At 40.2% G+C, this 21,126-nt stretch overlaps 1 protein-coding gene across 1 annotated transcript in view; it reads left to right on the plus strand.

Moving 5' to 3' along the window:
* LOC150085567 (DC-STAMP domain-containing protein 2-like) overlaps window positions 1-21,126 on the plus strand; it is a 74,230-nt gene that overhangs the window by 42,243 nt on the left and 10,861 nt on the right. Inside the window, exons 6-7 of the mRNA XM_090374605.1 lie at window positions 3,698-3,763; window positions 11,921-12,134. Of these exons, the coding sequence (XP_090230731.1) occupies window positions 3,698-3,763; window positions 11,921-12,134 (280 nt within the window). The remainder of the gene's footprint in view (window positions 1-3,697; window positions 3,764-11,920; window positions 12,135-21,126) is intronic.

Genomic DNA, 21,126 nt, shown 5'->3' on the forward strand with positions numbered 1-21,126 from the left:
ATTAGTACACTCATAGACACGACCAGGTAGCTAGGATAATACATCAGAAGCTAGCAAGGAAATGCCAGTTGATCGACGAAAGTGTATCGTACTACAGTTACGAACCCCAGGCAGTATTAGAGAGCCTGACCCACAAGCTGTTCTGGGACTGCGTCATAATAACGGATAGGACAATCCCACAGAACAGACCGGACATAACCCTTGTGGACAAGAAGGAAAAGGCTACCTATCTGATTGAAATAGCGGTACCCAACACTGGCAACCTGCAGAAAGCCCATGGGGAAAAAATCAGGACGTACACGAACCTAAGACAGGAGATCAAAGAGATGTGGCATATGCAATAAGTAACGACCATCCCGATCATAGTGCCGACCGGGCTAGCCGAGTGGGTAAAGTACCTGCCCGGCAACCCAAAGGTCGCGGGTTTCGATTCCCGCCTCGGGCTTGGATCAAAGTACTGCAAAAAAAAAACCTTGGGAGGTGCAATATGGCCACAGAAGCCGATGCGCCAACAACTACCAAATCAATCAAAAAAATCACCCGATCATAGTGTCAACCACAGGTATGGTGCTAAAGATCCTACATAATGGCTTAGCAGCAATAGGTTACCCAGAGAACACCTACAAGGAACTCCAGAAAGTCTCAATCCTGAACACCTGTAGGATAATCAGAGGGTTCCTCGACCAACAGTAACGTCAGTGACATACACACAAAATATATTTATTGATTATCCTGTCAGCAAGGAAAGTGTACGAACAATGTTGAATTAATAAAAGATAAAAGAAAAGCGTACGGGTGCACCGATAAAAAAGACACCGAGTTGTAAAGAACATGCGACATAAACGATTATCATCCATTTCTCAAAACCAAAACTGAAGAATAAGAACGGTTATACCTAGATTTATTTCTTCTTGCAACCCTAAACATGGGACTTAAGCGGGAAAGTATTTGAAATAGGATTCCTATAGACGTTAAAAAATGTATGGCGCTCATGGGACTAGAAGAAAAGAGCGCTAACAGCAGAATAGCGCTATAAACAGGAGTGTTATAACGGGAATATACTGTGTAAGGATCTTGTGAGTTATATGCATGAATGTAAATTATGTACACGAATACATATTTATGGATTGAATTTTGAATGCTTCTGTTGAATATTAGGCACGTTGCCGTCTGTATGCGCAGGGAGATGTATAGCGGTAGAGAGAGAGTAATGTCGTTCACATTGGTGGGCACCTTAAAACTAGCGCAGTGCAGTGTTATTCAGTTTCTTATAGCGAAGGGCATTTCTCAAGCATAAATTCACCGGCGTATGAAAAAGATACACTTTGGCAACTATGTTACCTCCATGTACCAATGGGCAGATCGTTACGGTGAAGGGAAAAAATCTCTGTGGGATGACCTTCGCCCAGGTCAAGCTCACATAGTTGTTACAGAAGGAATGGTCTTGGTAGACAACATCATCATCAGGGTAGATCCGTGTACAACGGTTAAGTAGCTGGATATGTCATGGGGCCTGTCTACACAACTATGAATGCTTTTCGTGTTTCTGGAAGACTGAAAATGATCTTTCAGGACTCTAATTACATACGAACGATGAAGTGAAGGAAACAATCAAACAACAAGGAAAAGAATTTTATAATCAGGGCACTTAAACCCACTGTACTTTGCTTTTACAGTGGGTTAAGTGCCGAAACTATGGGTGGATTTTTTTGAAAAATAAATACCAGTTATTGGGAAAAAAAAGAATTCTCAGTTTCATTTGACCCACCCTCATAGATCCATAGTCCAGATAATTTATTCAAGGGACAACTACATAACGAAAAATCTGGGAACATTTAGTTCGAAGCTACTAGAACAGGAAACCGAAAAGAGTCAGAGGAGCCTTAGTCTTATTTAGATCTTTCCTCATCACCTCTTCCTTTCCCATCACAGAAAAATACATCTTCAAAAGGAATAATGGCAATTAGGTGGCTATTATCCCTGGACGGAGGATACAACGATGTGAAATATTAAGTGACCAGAATTAACGAGAGTACCTAAGATTCTCTATATGAAGTGTAACTTTCCTTAATGAACAGAAAAAAAAGCTTATAGACCAAAACATTCTACTACTGGCCACAGGCTAGAATTTCTCCAAACGTTCTAGATCGTATAAGAGAAGAAATAAACGAAAACGAGGAAGCAACTGGAAAAGGGAAATTAGGGACAGTGCAATTACCTCGACCTCCGTAATGGACGAGGAGCACACTGATACAATGCATACTCCGCGGCCCATTGGTTAGCGTGCGTGATCACGAGTGAGGAGGTTGCGTAATTCAGTTCGTGCGTTGCTACAAAAAATGCACGTCCTTTTTGACTGTGGTGCTGAAAATCTGGCTACCATTAATAGTTAATTATGCATGCAATTACATTGAATTTGTAAACTCCTCTGGCTTCGGTCTTCCAGAGAATAAACAAAAATTTATTTATATATGGAATGAAAATACACCTGCCCAGCGATCCAATCAGATGTATGTCACAACAGATATTTTAAAAGGCCACATCAGCATCCAGCATACAGAAGCAACACATATAATTATTTCTCTTCTCCTGCCCATTTTGGTCTTGGCGCATTATAGCCTTGGTTGCTAATACGACAATAAAACCCACACCAAACCAAACCAAACAAAACCTGCCCATTTAATCTGAATGTAACCTCATCAGACCATGTATTTTGGTCAGCCATTCCTGTTTGTTTTTCAATGTTTTTATTAATTCGAATCAGCAATCTGGATCATTTTCGTTATGGTTTGTATTAATGGGGTATGGTAAATCCCATATTAATATAAGCCCTTAACGATGCACTTGAATTTTGAAAGTTACGTTATCTTCCTGAGACTAGTCTTGGAAATTCCTAGCGCCAGAGATGATTTTCTTTTTGACTTTCTTGGGACTTTTCTCCACGCTTCCTTTATTTTGCACCTATTGGCAAAGAGAACTAAATAAAATTAGAACCTCTTGACCTCGAAAGAACGTGGGTACATCCCTTTGTATCGCACTTCCCTGTGGGCGCAGTTTTCCAAAAATATTTCTTAAATTGATAAGCATTTGTTTTGTATGCTACTTGATGATTTGGATATTTTTCTTCATTTGTAACTTAGATGTGAATCTCATTTTTGTAAGATATCTAAAACAAACAAAGAAACTATTAGTACACTAAATTATAACAAAAGCATATGTTGTTGTTGGTTTTTAAGAGCATTAGCAACTAAGGTCATATTGCTCGGGGATATGCGGTGGTCATTCCCTGACCTTTCCACATCATCCGTATTTGGTGGTGACGGGCTTGAACCCCCGTCTAATGAAGAAGCGTGTGCTACGTACTGTTGCTCCTTCCCACCTGGTTACGGAGGGGCCTGCAAAAGCATATTTTTAAAATATTTATGTTTTCAAACTTAAATGTTTTCTGACTTTAGGTCCGCCTTGTACATTACCTTAGGAAATGGTCCCAGTACGCAAATTTTAGTTAACAGTGCCAACTGGAAATTATCAAAAGTATTAATTTTTATTTATATAAATAAAATTATTTATATATATGCATTTCGGAAACAATAACTCCACGTTCAAATGAAAGTGTATTTTCTAAACTGATATATTTCATCATCATTAACTCAGTACGAATATTTCGCTGTATGTTTTTCTGTTTCTCTCTTGTTAGTTGGAGATGCCCTCTGTTCAGTTGCAAAGAAGATCAAGGAATTGACATATGATAAACTGAAAGCACGTAAGTATCACTAAACCTGTTTTAATAATGGCACAATTATGTTAAGAAAGCAAAACTAATGCCGCATAAGCGTTAAAAAATATATTTGATGGAAGAGGAATATTCATATAATTGGAAACACATTCATTGATTTTTAATTTTTTGCATTTCGTTCGTATTTCTGTAATAATTTGTTAAATTGATATATAATTTTTCACCTCAGTAGTAGGATGTCTTTGGTTAAAAGCAAATTTACTTGGCCCCTAACCTACAGTTACTCTTTCTTAAGTTAAAATTTCACCTGTTTTGTGTAACTTAAGAAAGAGGAAACATTCCTAATGTTTTCTGAATATACACAAACAACACCGAAGCTTCGTTTCCAGACGTTTGCTCTTCTTGTACCTTTTCCAGGAGGTGTAAATTTGCTTTAAATAAAATTTCCAAATACGAAAGAGTTTTGTAGGGCTGTGTCCTCAACCTACGTAAAGATTTCACTTAACGAAAAGGTTAGTTCAATGGCATCATGTTTTTTCGTAAGTGAATTCCCGAATTGGTAAAATGGCATCGTTTTTATCATATCTCATATTATGAATACCTTCACAACGAGCTTCCTGGTATTGCACTACCTCGCATAAGTAACGCTTCACCAATGGAGAAGACCATTATTACTTATTCTCAGTGGATATCACCACCCACAATTTGGGAATTCGCTTACGAAAAGCATGATGCTACTTGCACTAACCTTTTCGTTAAGTGAAATCTTTACATATGTTGAGGCTATAGCCCTACCAAATTGTTTTACACCATCTAGCATCTCTCATATTGTGGAGTTATATTTCATAACTGGGTTGTCACTATTACAACACCAAGATACCTACCCACCTACGGTGATTGGCGAGATAGCCTTGAAACGGACGTCTGGGTGGTGGTATCCACCGAGAATATCTACGGGGGATTGCCTAGTACAATAAATAAATAATAATAAAAAAGTCCTACGACCCATGATAACTGCTCGGGTGGGCGTGTATGCCCTGGCGTACAATATTCAGCAATTTATACTATATAATATTCAGTAATTTGTACAATAGAATAAGAATGACCTCTTTGCTACTTATGGCAAAGTCCCTGTATCAGTGATAAAGCATTATCAATGGAGAGCTTCATCAGTGGTAAAGCTATCCTCAACAGTGCCATGCGCTTTTGACGAAAGCGTCGTGTACATATACAGTATCAGTATAGAGTGAATCAGGGAAATTCATGTAAAGATGTGTCCGATTCTGAACGGTTACTGAGAGATAGTTTGAATTTTTTAAAAAAAAATGGCTGTGGAGTTTGTAATAGTAAAAATAATACACATAAAAAAAAATACAGATACGCAGACACGTATCCGGTAAAATTTTATTGTTGTGAGAACGGAGTTCATTCATACTCCCTTCTCACAACTTTTTTTGACCACCCCTCCTACTGGGTACACATTTTCTTAGTCTTATTTTTTATTTTTAACAACTGAAAAACTCCATAGCCATTTTTTTAAAATTCGGTCATAGATTCGTAACCGGACGCATTTATACGAACCATTTTACTGAAAATGGCTGCTACCAACGTTCCTGTTTAATCAGTTAACGCCTCGACGTAGGTGAGTGGAATACAGAAGCACCCTTACTCCAGACCACTCTCTCTAAATTGAAGCTTAAGGCCTGTTGAACACTAGCGAACTTTACTGAGCGGAAGTTTTTTTCTTGTAGGTCACTAAAAAGAAAATGAAGTCGGATGGAGCGTACGTTTTATTAAAAGCTCTACTAAAGTAATTTAGGGTTTTCAAACAAACTAATGACTTTCGCGCGGTTTTATTACTCTTTTATTACTGTGCAATAAAAACTACTGCGCGGTAAAGTTCGCTGGTGTGCAACAGGCCTTAGGCCAAGGTTGCTAAATCATGTGAAACTTGAGTGCATAACTGAATATACAGATAGCTAGATAAATGCAGCAGGACAGTCCTTTATGACAGTAAAGCGGTTTCACCGCTTGTCTCTCGTTTGGAGGTGTTTGGGTTCGAGTGCCCTCGATTACTAGAGGAATTTCTTAAGGTTTCTTCAGTCAGGGCTGTAGTTAGCCGATCTCAGGCAGACTTAGATCGGCTAACTCCATATTCTTACAAAGGATATCGACAAACAATGCCACAGACATATCAGAGAATTTCAAACATAAGACAAATAGATCATAGCATAGATAATCGTATAAATATATGCCGTAAAATATTTAAACCTTTCAGGCGCGTGCAGAAACTAAGAGCTATAATACGGGGAAATCCCAGAATATTCTAAAGGAGGGAACTAAAACAAGATTTTGGGGAATCATTCAGCTTGTAGCATATAAAAATTTAAATTCTTTTGATTGTAAGGGCCCAGAGAGGAATCACAATCAATTTCGATTGTAATTCCTCTCTGGGACCGTCCCTGCTATAACATAAATAAATGATAGGCAGAATTGGGATGACTTTTTAGTAGTATTCAATATTCACCATGTGTAGGTGTGTACACTGCCAGGCCATATTATTAAGTCCAAGGAAGACCTGTGCGTTGCGGCCTATTTATCTAAATAAATTCAAATGAACGCAGTAATATGTTGTGTGATTTATATAAGTGACCTTGATAAAGGTGTGTGTGTGTGTGTGTGTGTGTGTGTGTGTGTGTGTGTGTGTGTGTGTGTGTGTGTGTGTGTGTTTATTAGTAGTGGGATCGAAACTTGGCTCAGAGATGAGATGAAAATTGCTACCTTCACTTCAAACCTTGGTTATCACACTCTAGCTGCTAACAGAATAGAGAGACGAGGTGGCGGTGTAGCAATCTATCAAAGGAGCACACTCCCTCTAATTAAGGCATGCACTTACCCAGGAGGGGACATAGAAGCTGTTCTGGAAATTTACAGAGTGTCTGGAATTTCAATCTTTGTGTGTGCCTTTTATTTCCCTCCACCGGTTTCTGAGGATTGTGTTCTCAATCTGACAGCATGGCTGTCATCCACAATCAATCATCGTCAAAAGCTCATCATCCTCGGAGACTTTAACCTACCACTGCCAGCCACAAAGAAACTCCTAGATACACTGTCATTGAAGATGTCAGAAATTGGCATTGGTCTTATTGATGTTCCTCCCTCGCATGGCGTTGCCACTCTTCAGCGCATCTTCTCAAACTGTTCCGTAAAAGAAACCTTGACTACAACCGATAACTTCCTCCCGTCTGATCACGATCCGATCGCTGCCACAATATCACTGCAGGTACCGAAGGAGGAATGTTGCCAATGCAATCTACAAACATTGTCAGGAGAGTGTACAATCCTAAATACATCAACGTTTAAAAAGTTACTACCCTTTTTCAACTTTACCAATGGAACATATTGGCAGAGCTTAACATCAGTGAGACTGTCTACTGGCTTTCGAGATGGATGGAATTCATTGCAAGGTCTGCAATGTCCAAAACTTGCATCCTTAGCCACCACTCGAAGCCATGGTGGAATGACCTCCTGGCTAAGGCCTTCCAGGAAAAACAGGCAGCCCACGCCTCCTACAAGAAGTCGCCTTCAGAAGAGTCATATGCCAAATTTTCCAAAGCAAGGATGAATTTCCAGAATATCAAACATTCAGCTATTGACACTTTCATGAACGGCCGGCTGTCCAAAGGCAAACGTGTGTAGTCAACAAGTCATACCTGTATCCCCATGGCTTTGGATGTTCAGGAATGGTGTGACCACGTGCTGCGTTTTAAGAGAGATCACAGAGTGTCTGAAGTATATCCTTGTAATGAAGCGCTCAACGTTTCTTAAACTACCAGCAACATCGAAATTTCCGAAGAACAGCTAATGAAAATAATAAACTCACTACCTGAGAAGTCCACCATAGGAGCTGATGCAATACCTCTTTTTAGTCTCAAAATTGCTCCCTATTTCATCAGCAGAGAGCTCACCCACCTCTACAACAAAATGCTCAAACAGGGACAGGCGCCTGCAAGCTGGTTGACTGACAGAGTCGTGGCAGTTCCAAAAAAGCCTCATACGAAGACACCTGCGGACTTCAGGCCAATATCAATCACCTCTCCCTTCCTGAAATGCCTCGAGAAATGCATCTATAATGACGTTGCACTCGCAGTCTTTGCGCATAGGCGAGATCATACCCATTATGCTATGCCGAATAGATCTACTATAACCTCACTACAGTCCTTATCGCAGAAAATAATTCACGCCTGGAATGACAGTGAGGACCTACACACCATTTTTCTGGACGTTAAATCTGCATTCGACTCAGTCCAAATCACACCCCTCCTTGCATTACTTAATAGTTTCTACGGGATATCCGGCAATACACTCAAGCTCCACAAAAGTCTTTAACGTAGGAGAATGCTTCACTTCACATGTAGGGGCTCACATCTTGTGAGTATGGGCTTGGCACACCCAGGGTCCTGAGCTGGATATCATCATTCTTCCCTTTCTTGGTGATTCCCTTGTCTCTCTCTCTTAGGGTAACTTGGGAATTTTTGTTTTGGCTGGTGCAGCATAAGCCTCAGGATTCATGCACCATATAGCTAATACAATACAATACAATATAATACAATACAATTTTATTTATCAAGAGAATTCGTTTACAATAAATGAACTTGTTAAGAAAAGTAAATTTCTTGACAACAAGTTGTAATTCTTCCTTTACAACAGTTTTGTACAAATTTGTTATCTTACAGAAAAGACTGTGAAGTCACTACACATAGTATATTCCACACTGTAAACAGAGGTAGTAGTTTATCTGCATATCAATTCTAATCTACTGTGTCATTGAGTATCAAGAATTTTCTTATTAGGAATTTTAATTTGGAGATCGGGTAACTTCTCCTGAGCCTGAAATCAATGCTAGCCAACAAGTTGTTTATTATATTCATTGTGTGCCTATCTCCGAATCTATTTAGTGTAATAGGGTGAGGCAAAGTAATTGCTTTTGGGTTCCTTAAATTTTGTGAGACATTTCTTTGCAGATTCGACTCTTCAAAAATAGTGTTAAGATTTTTTAAGAATAGATTTAACTTCAGTTTTTGAACTGGATACAGTATTTTATGTTTCAACAAAAATTGCCTTCTCTTGTTCAGGTCATTCCAAGAGTTTGTCCCCATTAAAAGTTTCAGAATCCTATTCATTAAGTTGTTTATTGCCCTTATTTCTGTTTTATTTGCTCGTGCCCATATATTTACTAAATAATTGAGTTGGGAGTCCACTAATGCATAAAATAAGGTAACTTTTGTTCTAAGATTTAACTTATTCTTAATGTAGTAGAAAAAGTACACATAAAATCTCATTTTTTTGTACAAGTTTGTTATATGCATTGCCCAACTTAGACTGTAGTCAATCCATAACCCAAGGTAACAATGATTTGAAACTTCTTCCACAGTTAGACATTTGCAATTCTTGAAATTCTGATCATGTAGGCAATCAAGTTGCAATTTGATAGAGGGTTGAATGTCCAAGGTTTGATGAGGAGATCTTATTACCAAAAATTTTGTTTTTTCAAAGCTGAGTGCTAATTTATTAATTATTATTAAATAATAATAATAATAATAGCACAGTCTGTAAAAGCGCAGAAGTAGGAATCCCACAAGGTAGTTCTCTTTCAGCTCTGCTATTCGCTGCAATATTCATTACATTTATGGATCAAGTTCCAGCGTTCTTGTCGTATGCTGACGATATTGTGTGTTACTTGCGATGCAAACGCCAGGTTGTTGATCCACAAGAAAGACAAACCTTCTCAGAAACTTTGAACAACTACCTTAATACTTTCTGCCAATATGCCAAATTTTTTGGTCTTTCAGTTAATCCCCAGAAGTCAAGCTATCTCATCTTTTCTCCAAGTCGCATGACATCCGTTGATACCTTACTTCCGGAATTAGCAGGAAAGGTTCTGACTCCCACAGACAGTGTCAAGTTCCTAGGGGTAATTCTAGACGCAAATCTCACTTTTAAACAACAAAACCAAGCCCAGCATTCCAAAGACTTGCGAGCCTTCTGGGGAATGAAAATAGATTTACGCAGAACTCACAATAAACAAATAATCAGGAAATACCTCGAAACACGTACTTCAGTAGCGTGATCTCCTATACCGTGGAAGTTTGGTCGGCCGCACCTCCCACCAGCCTCAAGAAATTATGGGGTCTAGAATTCTGGGTGCTGAAGTGGGTCAACGGATGGTCTCACCAGATCTACACCACATCCAAATCTGTACTATGCTCCAACCTGCAATACACGCCCGCAGTCCACAGAGCCCACGTGCGAAAAATAAAGGCGTTCCTTCACATGTGTTCATCTAAGCATGATCATATGAACATCTGGAACACGGTTGGTTGGCGTTTGCCAGGAAGACACCTCCGCAGTACCCCCTCTTTTTGTTCAAGGCTCCAGAGCAGAGGTTCCCAAACTTGCACGGCTCACGGCGCCCTTAGTGTCCCAGTAATTTTTTCACGGCACCCCTAAGCCAAAATACCAAAATACCTAACACAGTGGTTTTCGACCTTTTAATATATATATACATTTGTATATAATAATTTTATTCTTTATATAGAGGTACTAAATAAAGATTAATTATAGATCACCACAAAATTAAAAAGATACAGTGGATACTGTACACCGTTTTATAATGAAATAAATGTATAAATTAAAAAAAAAAATAAATAAATAATAATAACTTTAAGTAACTTAAACCCAAATTACATGGCACCCCAAGAATGTTGTTGCGGCATCCTTGTGTGCCGCAGTACTCCGGTTGAAAAACCACTGCTCTAGAGGCTACAGAGTTTCAATAGATACTTCCCAAATATGATTTTGGACACTCTCAACTCGCTCAACATCGACTTGGGCCTATGGTCGATTGACAAGTCATATCGAGATGACATCTTGGTCTATCTTACTGTATGTAAAGGACAGGTTTGCAAGTGCCGGTCCTAGTATGTCGATGTCATTTTATATTATGCTTAATTTGTAGTCTTGTTTTTATTAAGATTAATTCCCTGTTCAGATATTTTGTTTTTGATGGTTAATTTGCAGCTGAACTTTGTATTTTTGTGATTGGTCACTTGTATCGTGAATGTTTTGTAAGATTCCTCTGGTTATCTGTACAGGGAATCAAAAATGTATACCAGTTAACTTATTAAAGAATTTTATTATAAGGATGAACTGGATATGACGGAATCTCACCATAGTAGGCAGCATGTAAGTTTGTTTTTGGCTATTTTCAAGCAGGGACCTCTAAAAAGACGACTCCCTCCAAAAGCAGCCACAATTTAGGATTTAAAATGAAATCTAAATTCTTCATCTCTTTGCAATTTTTTTTTATTTCAAGATTTAATGTTAGTTGTTATTGCATGCAGTAAAGTGTTTCTATTTTTTTTTTTTTCCAATTTGGCTCCTTAACCTCATAGTGAAAACATAATTGTCTTTAATTCACGTATAAAATTAAATTCATGATTAAAAAGCTACAATTTTCGATTGTTTGTTCGGATGGGGAAACATTCTGCATTGCTTTAAAAGCCACAGATAAAATGACTGTAGATGAGAACGTCAGATATAATATTGTGGTACACCTTAAGAAACTACCACAACAATTTCGAGAGTACTTCACCGGAAGGAGACAAATTCAGTTTTTGATAAGAAGGAACCATTCGAAATTAGCTTCCCAGTTTTTCATCGGAATATGCTTAAAGGACTTAGTCTTTGTACGTAGATATTAACCCAATAAGGAATTTATAAGATGAGGCGGAAACGGCGGGAGGCAGTATGAACTGTCTTTCATCTCCATCGAGTCTGCTTCTTTGTATATACCAGTGGAACGTTACCGTCCTCACATATATATCTGTATTGACGGGAATTGTTTCTGAAGGCAAATGATATTTCTGCACACTATTGTAGGATGTTATTCTCCAATTAGCTGTACCTGGGTGCATGGATCGGCAGGCAAAATGGCCTTTATAAACTTTGTTTGCTCTCAGAAAGCTAAATATTTTCGGTGGAAATTCAAATATTTGACATCGAAATCAGTAATTACATCTTTTTTTTTTTTTTGCATAATACTGAACCAGGCTATTGAATTTCTAATTTTTTGCCCATATTAAATATATTTTATTTCTTAATCCTTTGTTTATTTATTTTCAGAAATCAAACGCTTTGTGGATTACATGTACCAGCAATTCTACGTGAACATTACCTTTGTTCATTTTTACAATTATTCCTTGGAACAAACTAAAACGTTTAAAGAGATTCGAGGAGATATTATGAAGGAAATTACACAGCGGTCAGACAAGTTAACGAAGTTCGTCGATTTAACAGATATTCTGGCAGCGTTTGCGATCTTCTGGGTCATTTTCAGGTATTTAAAAAAAACATGGTAATATTTGAACGATACAAATTTATTGGTATATTCAGACGTCTGTGCAGTTTATCATTATTTGTATTTATAGTATTTGCCCAATAATGAAGATTTATTGGAAAAACGTTGTGAATTATCAGATCTTTATTAGATAAGAACATAATTTTGTAACTCTGTGAATAAAATTAAAGTAGTCTGAAGGTGTAACTAGCAGTGCCACTTCAAATTTATAAATTAATATACTGATAAAACTCAGGTTTACAAAAGTTACCAGTCAACTTTTGGAGATTGGAAGGCTCTGTTGATCTCTTTCATTAGCCAGTATTTTCAGAACACATGTCGGATATGTTGTCGAAGCCGAGAAACATATTACAAGATTATTACGTGATTTATGGATCTCTTGTTGAAAATAATTGTTGGCTTAAGTAGCTGCGCATTCGTCGTATTTCTGGGCACAAATGCTTTTCCAAGGATGCGTTTACTCTCACGCATCCTTGGAGAAGCACTTACATTTACAACATTGGCATCTTGAGCAGAATGATGCCTACCCAGTCATATTGCCATCATTTTCATAATCCCTGGGTCTTGTCTTAATTAATTTTAATAGAGAGAACCTGGGTAGGTCCCATTCATTGAACTGGTATGTTCTAGTTCTTACAAGCTAGGACTGGACAGTCTAATGAATGGGATCATTCTAATGATCTGGCTCTTACTGCTAGTAAATGTGCTCCCAAACCGGGCATAGTGAACATAGTGTTGAGGGGCACCGGCACCGATGATTTCGCACAAGTCCGCCATCAATTCGGTTGTATTGAGGTGCAGTTTCCTGTAAAGGCCAGAAAGTGTGTGTGATGTTGTGTTCTTCTGGTCTCTTAGTCTAGGGTCCTGTGGAGCACCACAAACTCTAGTTTCTACATGTTGCAGAGACAATGTACAGTAAAACTAGAGGTTCCGTACACACACACACACACGCACACACACACACACACGCGCACACACACACACACGCACACACACACACACACACACACGCACACACACACACGCGCGCGCGCACGCACGCACACACACACACACACACACACACACACACACACACACACACACACACACACACTTAGAAGAGAGAGCATGAGGGATAGTGTGGACAGAATACTTTCTTCTGTTTTATGTCAGCCTCAGTGTTGTGATTCCTAAGATGTTGCTTGTTGGGATTTGCTTCTTCAGTCTATAATTGAGGCCTCTTCTAATTACTTCTAGGTCTAATGGTAGTGTCCCTGCCAGGGCATGCTGAGCAAGTGTATTGACAATCCAAAAAAAAAAAAAAAAAAGATTTTTTTGCACTTTAGGCCACCCGAATATTTTTATTCATCTCCCGTGCATTTTGTATTATGTCCGTAAATTGCGTGTGTTCCCTGGTCGATTTGCCTGTTTTGCTGAACGAAAAACCCCAGTTTCCGGGAGAAAAAACTTTGCTATCTACGACAGAGACCGACTAACTCAGCCACCGAGTGAAAAGAGCCCATAAAAGTTCCTCGCATCAGTAACGGGATTCGAACCCGGGCCCTTTCCACCCATTTCAAAAAAATAATGCGTCCCACCACATTGTGTTTTATACTACTGACTACATCAGTGGGAAATCATTCACTAGCTGCTGTTTATTGTTATTTGGTTTTTAAGAGCATTAGCAACTAAGGCCATATTGCTGCGGGAATATGCGGTGGTCATTCCCTTACCTTTCCGCATCCTCCGTATTTGGTGATGACGGGCTCAAACCCCGGTCTAAATCAAGAAGCGTGTGCTATGCACTGCTGCTCCTTCCCACCTGGCTACGGAGGCGCCTCACTAGTTGCACAAGGCACGATAAATAATGAGAAATATAATACTAGACTAGCTTTACTTTTCGAATTCCCACCACTCATTCCCCGAACCGGAAACTCTGCAGATGGAAGTAGTTGATTTACAGTGCAACAATGGATTAAAACACATTCACGCCACATCAAAAATCAACTTTTAAAACATGTATGTGACAGCGGAAAAGTATCCCAAATTAAGATTTTTTGCACAAAAAAGTTGAGCACCTTCGGATCTACATACGTTTGCGAAACTTTCTTTTCAAAAATGAAATTTATTGAAAGTAAATCTCGAGCTTCAATAACAAACCAATTAAGGTATGCAACTAAGAATATTCATATTGAAATAGATTAAAAAAAATTCAGTGATTGCAAAGAAAAGCAAATATCTCATTGATGTAGATATATAATGAAAATGAATGAATAAATTAATTTTTAAGTCATTTGATGTTTTATTTTTAAAAGATTGTTTTATTTTATGTGCGGCCCGCGGAAAATTTGTTGTTCGTCAAGGTGGCCCGCAAAACGATTTGGGTTGGCCAGACCTGCCTTATAGATAAGTGCAAGTATTTTCCCTTTGAGTCCCCAGTCAGCGCGGCTGATTCTAGCAGTCATATCAGCATAGTTCACAAGGCTGGAAATATGGCTAGAAAGTTAATTATTTTCAAATGTTATGCCTAGGTATTTCAGTTCTGTAACTGGAGCCATTATTTTACGTTCAATTTTTTAACTGTGAGGTCTCTGTATATTCAAGTTACCTTTTAACAGAATTCACTTAACATAGACAGGGAAGGATGGTTGTTTTCCATTAAGGTTTTCCATTAAGTTTATTACTATATACCAGGAAAGAAAATAGGTCAGATATCCAGAGGAGTGCCCCACATGCAACCCCCTTCAGACCACCAGAACCAACCTGCACACCAAACCCTGATGACCAGAGTATTAGAGTAAAGGTCACCCCAGGCTTCCACTACACGAGAATATCGGATCCAGGATAGAATCTTAATGTATAATAGCTTAGGCGAATAGTCTAATAAAGTGTATTATTAATTTCACTTGGTATACGAGTAAAATTAGATTAGTTTTACTACTGGATATTGTTAGTTTGTGTATACATGCCCATTTCTGGAGTCTGCTGATTGCTAAATTGGCACGGTATTCTAAAACAGCCAGGTGTCGGCCTTAACGAGCAAGACAAGATCGTCAGCGAACACCACCCTGTCTGTCGGCCCTGTATCCATCCACAGGAATTCATCCAGAGCCAGGTTCCTGAAGCAAGAGCCTAGCACTGAACCCTGGGGCATCCTTGTGTCACTCTTCTTGTAATGTACTGATATCTGGTTTTGGCTTATACCTGTCTGTTTCCAAGGTAATCTTGAATTATTAGTACAGATTTTGTGGTATTCAACCGTATCGCAATCTGCGAAGTACTGAACCACCATAGGACATCAAAGGCTCCTGCAAAATCTATTAATATAGCAAGCATGTAAATTTCTTCCAACTGCAGTTGGCGTTAAATTTCAATGTGTCCAGTGGAGCATATCTCTCTAAAACTATATTGTCTGTCTGATTGGAGGTTAGCATTCACGTAGTGGGTTTCCAGCCTGGTTAGTAACAGCCTTTCCAATACCTTGCCCAGAACCCAAAACTAGGCAATGGGTATACGATTTCGTATCTGTTTGGTTTTTTCCAGATTTTTCAGTATCAACATTATGTTGGTTTTGGTTTTTTCCAGATTTTTCAGTATCAACAACATTTCAGTATCAACAACATTTCAGTATCAACATTCAGTATCAACATATTTCCCTGTTTCCTTGAGGTGGGAAAAATTCCCTTTTTAAGCAGTTATTAAATAATTGCATGAGATGATGTGGATGGCTTTAGGCTAATTCTTTTACCATATCTATTTCAATTAAGTCATTATCTGAACCTTTGTTGTTTTTAGTTCTATGTAGTTCTGTGGATAATTCCTCAGGGGTGAAATGCATTTCACTGTCCAGATTTTGATAGTTGTTATTTTCATTGCATATATGTGACTGTTCTTCTGTAATTGTCATTCTGGGATTGTCATTTACTGGAAACAGTGTATGAAGAATATTGCTGACTGTTGCCAGTGGTACCAACGTGCACTTGCCAGGAGTCGATGAAGATAAGAAATAAGAAATAATAGCGGGCCTAAGGATGAAACCTGTGGGACACCAATTTCAAACTTGAAAGGATATGAGATTTAGGAGATTTTAGAGTCCTTCATTTTCTACCGTAGTAGGCTTGTACATTGGTTCTTCAAGCTTCGGTAGATTTCCCTTTGGGCATTTACCTCTGCTGGTGGCCAGTTTTTTCTGAATCTCTGCTAAACTGGGCGGTTCCTTTTGAGAGTACGATTCTCTTAAACGAAGCATTGCTTTGCATTTCTTCTTCCTCTTTCCCTCCTCCCCACCATGAGGCTTCAGTCTTTAACCAAAAGCGCTGATTTTGTTTCGTAAATGTGGCTTACAGCAGTGTCATGCAAACTGTGGCCTGCGGACACCATGATGTCCGCGAGAAGATATAAGCTTACTCAATTTACTAATTCTGAGAGGTAAGTTTTTGGGACTTTTTTTTTTTGTTGCTTAGACTGGCTAGGAATCAAAAGGGATGTGTGGTCAAAAACGTTTGCATGATACTAGCTTAGAACATTGGCTTAGAGTTTTCAAATAGGGTTCTCGAAATTTTTAATGAGAGAGAGATATGATTTTACGAACTTTCTTTTGTTTATTTTTGTTTTCTAATGAAAGGGGCAGATTATGAGCAAAGTCTGAGAGGAGTTTTTGAGATACATTAACAACATTTTAATATGAATTAAGAAATATCTGATATTCAGACCTGTTTTGAGCAGAGGTTTGCAAAGTGTTTTCCGCAAATGTTGCTTTAATTTTTGATCGCTGATTTTTAAAATTTTTATTTCTATACATATTACTGTTTTTAATTTATTTTTAATTATTACTTATGGGAACGAACTAAATGATTTCACATGGTAGATAAGTGTAAAGTGTATTCTTGTCTAACGGCACCAGGGGGTTACCCCATCTCCACGTTTCTTTCATTGTAGATGTGAGACAGTACTCTGCCAAGGCCAGAGGTTTAAAAGTGTTGGGACGGTGTATATGTGTAATGTTGTGTACCGTTGTTCTTCTGGACATTTTTTAGCCATTGGGCCCATGTTGGGACCCATCGTTTCCACACTTTTACCCGGAAACGGTGGAATACACCCCGGATCTCTTACTCACGTTATATAACACCTGCCTCCAAGGAGGAACCTTTTCCAATTACTGGAAAAATGCCAACATCAAACTTATATGGAAAAATCCATCAAAACAGCCAGAAAAACCAGTCTTACCGTCCGATCGCTTTACTCCCAGTTGTAAGCAAACTATTCGAGAAAGTGCTGCACAAGAGGCTCCTCCCCTATTACGAAGGGGCAAACCTAACAAACACAATGCAATTTGGATTCAAACCTGGACTATCCACGATCGAAGCTTTCAGGGCACTTCTGGATAAGGCAGAAGCCTGTACAACCAAATATTTTCTTGTTATCAGCGTCGACTTCGTGGGGACATTTGCGCCATCTGGTGGCCGAGCATCCTCGCGAGACTTAGGCGGGCTGGAGTGCCTCTAAACCTGTATAAACACAATCAGGAGTTACCTAAAACAGAGAACAATCGAAGTACATGCACTGTATAGGAAGCTAACAAGACAAATCCACAAGGGACAAGGACAAGGTATTCTTGTATTGATTGCGGCCTCCAGGGTTACCTCTATATACCGCTGTAGCATCTGTAGGTTATTTATAGCCGGCAAGTGTGTGTAAGTGTGTGTATGTAAGTATATATGTGTGTTGTGATGGTTGTTGTTTGCCGGCCCTGGAGTCTTAGCAGCCGGGAGGTAGGGAGCTAGCTACCTGCGTCCCGACTGCCGTCCCTAGCCACGTGGAGGCGCTCCAGGAACTATCTAAATTACACTAAGTGGGATTCCAACAAGTGGAATCCCGGTTATAATAAATAAGGAATAGGAAGGAGAAAGTAGAAGAAAAGAAGGGAGTGCCTGCAGGGCTCCGTCCTAAAACCCCTGTTTTGGAATATGAATTCCTGATATTGGCGAAGTCGGCGCCCAGGCCGATGATTTGATACTAACTGTTGCTGCTGACTCACGAGCGCACATCAAAGAAAAAGCCAACCACACGATAGGAATTTTGCAAAACTGGGCTACAATCCATTGCCTGCGGATTTCGCCAAGTAAGACATGCTCAGTACTCCTGAAGGACAGACTCGATCTTGTCAGACCACCGCAAGTGAAAATCCAAAACTTGCTACGGAAATCAAATATCTCGGAATCATCATAGAAAAAAATCTGTCTTTCCAGCCCCATATAAAGTACATTAAACAAAAGATACGGAAATATTCTGCATTGGTCGCAAGAGTGACCAGGAGGGACTGAGGGGCTAAGCAAGCGGACCCTGTCCCTTTACTACAAATCTGCCTTCATCCCGGTCATCACATATGCTTCACCAGTTTGGTACAAAAAGGTAACCACAGTGGTAAATGGAAGAACTTTGGACAGTATCCAGCGGTCAATAATTCTGACAATCACACGAGCTGTCTCGACAGTCAGCACGCCCGCACTCCAGATTCTGGCGGGAGTCATCCCGCTTAACATCTTTGCACAGAAACTCTTCGCTAGAAGAGCACTTATAGCAAACCACCATGCACAGCACCCGGAAGCTGAAGATGAATCACGAAGCTCCCTTGCCTAGTACCTTTATTCCCTTTCCCCGCGGGAGGAGGAGACAGTCTTGTCTCCTCTCCTCCCCTGCCAACCCTCATTCTTCTCCTGGTGGGGCACGGGCCTGCCTCACTGAACATACTGGGGTCGCCTTCTCTGTAGTCCCCATACTTCTGTTTTTTCCCCCCAGCCTTCAGTCTTCCCCCTACTCTGCCTAATACGCCAGCGTATAACCCCACACAAACTGCAAAAACTTAATTTCGTCCAAATTAAACCGCATAAATCTCAATTGGCTTTTCTAATTCCGGGGCTCACCCTTACCGAGTTTTTTTTTTTTTTAGGCCCTAGTCACTAAAATCTCAGGAAACTAGGTGTCAGGGCTTGCCGGAGTAGAATTTCAAACTACTGTGTACCTGGTCTGCCTCCACGAGGCCAAGCGTGGGCAACGTTGGGCCTCAGTAGGGGTCCAGCGGCAAAACGGCCAGATGAACAACGATACACAACACTATACACATACAAAATCCACACACTTTTAAAACTCTGGCCTTTCCAGTGAACTGATACACCTACAATGAAAGCAACTCGAAGATGGGGGAAACCCCTGGTGCCGGCAGATATCAATGCACTTTACACTTTGATCCGGGGAGGTAGACCAGGTGCCCTGGCGCCTCTGTAGCCAGGTGGGAAGGAGCAGCAGTGCGTAGCACACGCTTCTTGATTAGACCCGGGGTTCGAGCCCATCACCACCAAATACGGAGGATGCGGAAAGGTCAGGGAATGACTACCGCATATTCCCAGAGCAATATGGCCTTAGTTGCTAATGCTCCTAAAAACCAAATAACAACAATAACAACCAGGTGCCCAGTAGATTTATATTTTACTCTGGCAGGCTTTGCCACCTAGTTTCCTGAGATTTCAGTGGCTAGGGCCCTAAATACTGTATATATATATTAATAATAATAAAAAAAAAAAAAAAAAAAAAACTGGTTGAGCGCTAGAAATAGAATGACCGAAAGAGTTTATATATACGCAGTTAAATTTGAAGTTTGGTAATTTTGATGGGATTTAATAACTGTGTGAGGCGTGCACTGATTACGCAGAGTAGGGGGGGAGACTGAAGGCTGGGGGAAAAGGCAGAAGTATGGGGTAAATAGAGAAGGCAACCCCAGTATACAGCATGCCCCCCAGAAGGAAAAGAGGGCGGAAAGGGGAGAGGAATCTGGTTCCTCCCCCTGCTAGGGAAGGGGAAAAAGGTACCCCACAAGGGAACAGGGTACAGATTGCCAAATGGCACATAGGCACAGCGCTGCAGTTGGTCGAATTCGATGTGTTTCCTTTCAGTCCGGTGGAGTCAGTGTCATGGTGTGGCCATAGGTAGGACAACAGCCCGTCCAGTAGGTCAGGCTGATCCCGTCCACGGGTCAGTCCCAGACAGTGGTCGCTATGGTGAATCGCAGAAGGCGCATGTGCAGCAGAGCTGCTATCGAAGTCAGAGTCCGTTGTAGGAGCCCAATAGGGGTTTTCATTTTAGGATTTCAGGTCCAGTCCAAGTTGTAGTCTGGTCCAGGGATTCCGTCATTCTTGGGAGAGTATCCCATTCAAGTGGTGTCAATTTTGGTTTTGTTTGTCAGTTTTGGGGTTCGAGGTCTAATCCGGTTGAAGGCCATGTCCAGAGTTGTGATCGTTCTTCGGAGAATGACCCATTCTGGTTAATGGTTATTTTCTGTTTGAGAAACAGCGCCGTGGAGAGTGCATCTGGTTCCAGTCACTTGCTAGTTTGTCAGCGCGTATCGGGTTATTCTCCTCGCAAAGAGGTCCTGGGCGTATTTTGCGAAGGTTTCGTAATCATCATATGAGTCCAAGAGGTGATGCTCCTGGTCCTGTGGGATGTATATCAATCTCGTGTAGAATGAACCCCACTGATCTTCATACCTTGGACATCGATACATAAGATGTGACCAGCTCTCAACATCTTCGCAGGTGCAGCGTGGGTCGTCAAGGAGCCCCGGCGCGGTAAGTTTGTCAATGAAGGGCCCATGGCCGGTTAGAAGGAAAGTGGGTGCTAGTCCTGGCTGAAGCCAAGCCAGTGATTTTGGATAGACCTTGTCAACATATGGTAAGAATTACCTTGTGATCTCCTCCTTGGTGGGGCCGTCCACCTTGTCTGCCATTCTTGTTGCAGGTGTTTTTGTAGTCGCAGTTTTTCTGTGCTCTTTCCATTTGTCAGTTCGATTGTATATCTACGGAATGTGATATGAATCCCTTCGGAATAATAGTAGAGTAGGCCTTCAGGTCCAATGGGGGGGCACCGACTAGCACCTGAAGGGCCTCCGTGCTGACTGTGTTGCAGGCTCGAGTCACTAGATTCAACCCATCGGTAT

Source organism: Mastigoproctus giganteus, chromosome 5 (genome assembly GCF_048544385.1).
Source record: "Mastigoproctus giganteus isolate SK-2022 chromosome 5, ASM4854438v1, whole genome shotgun sequence".
NCBI lineage: Eukaryota > Metazoa > Arthropoda > Arachnida > Uropygi > Thelyphonidae > Mastigoproctus > Mastigoproctus giganteus.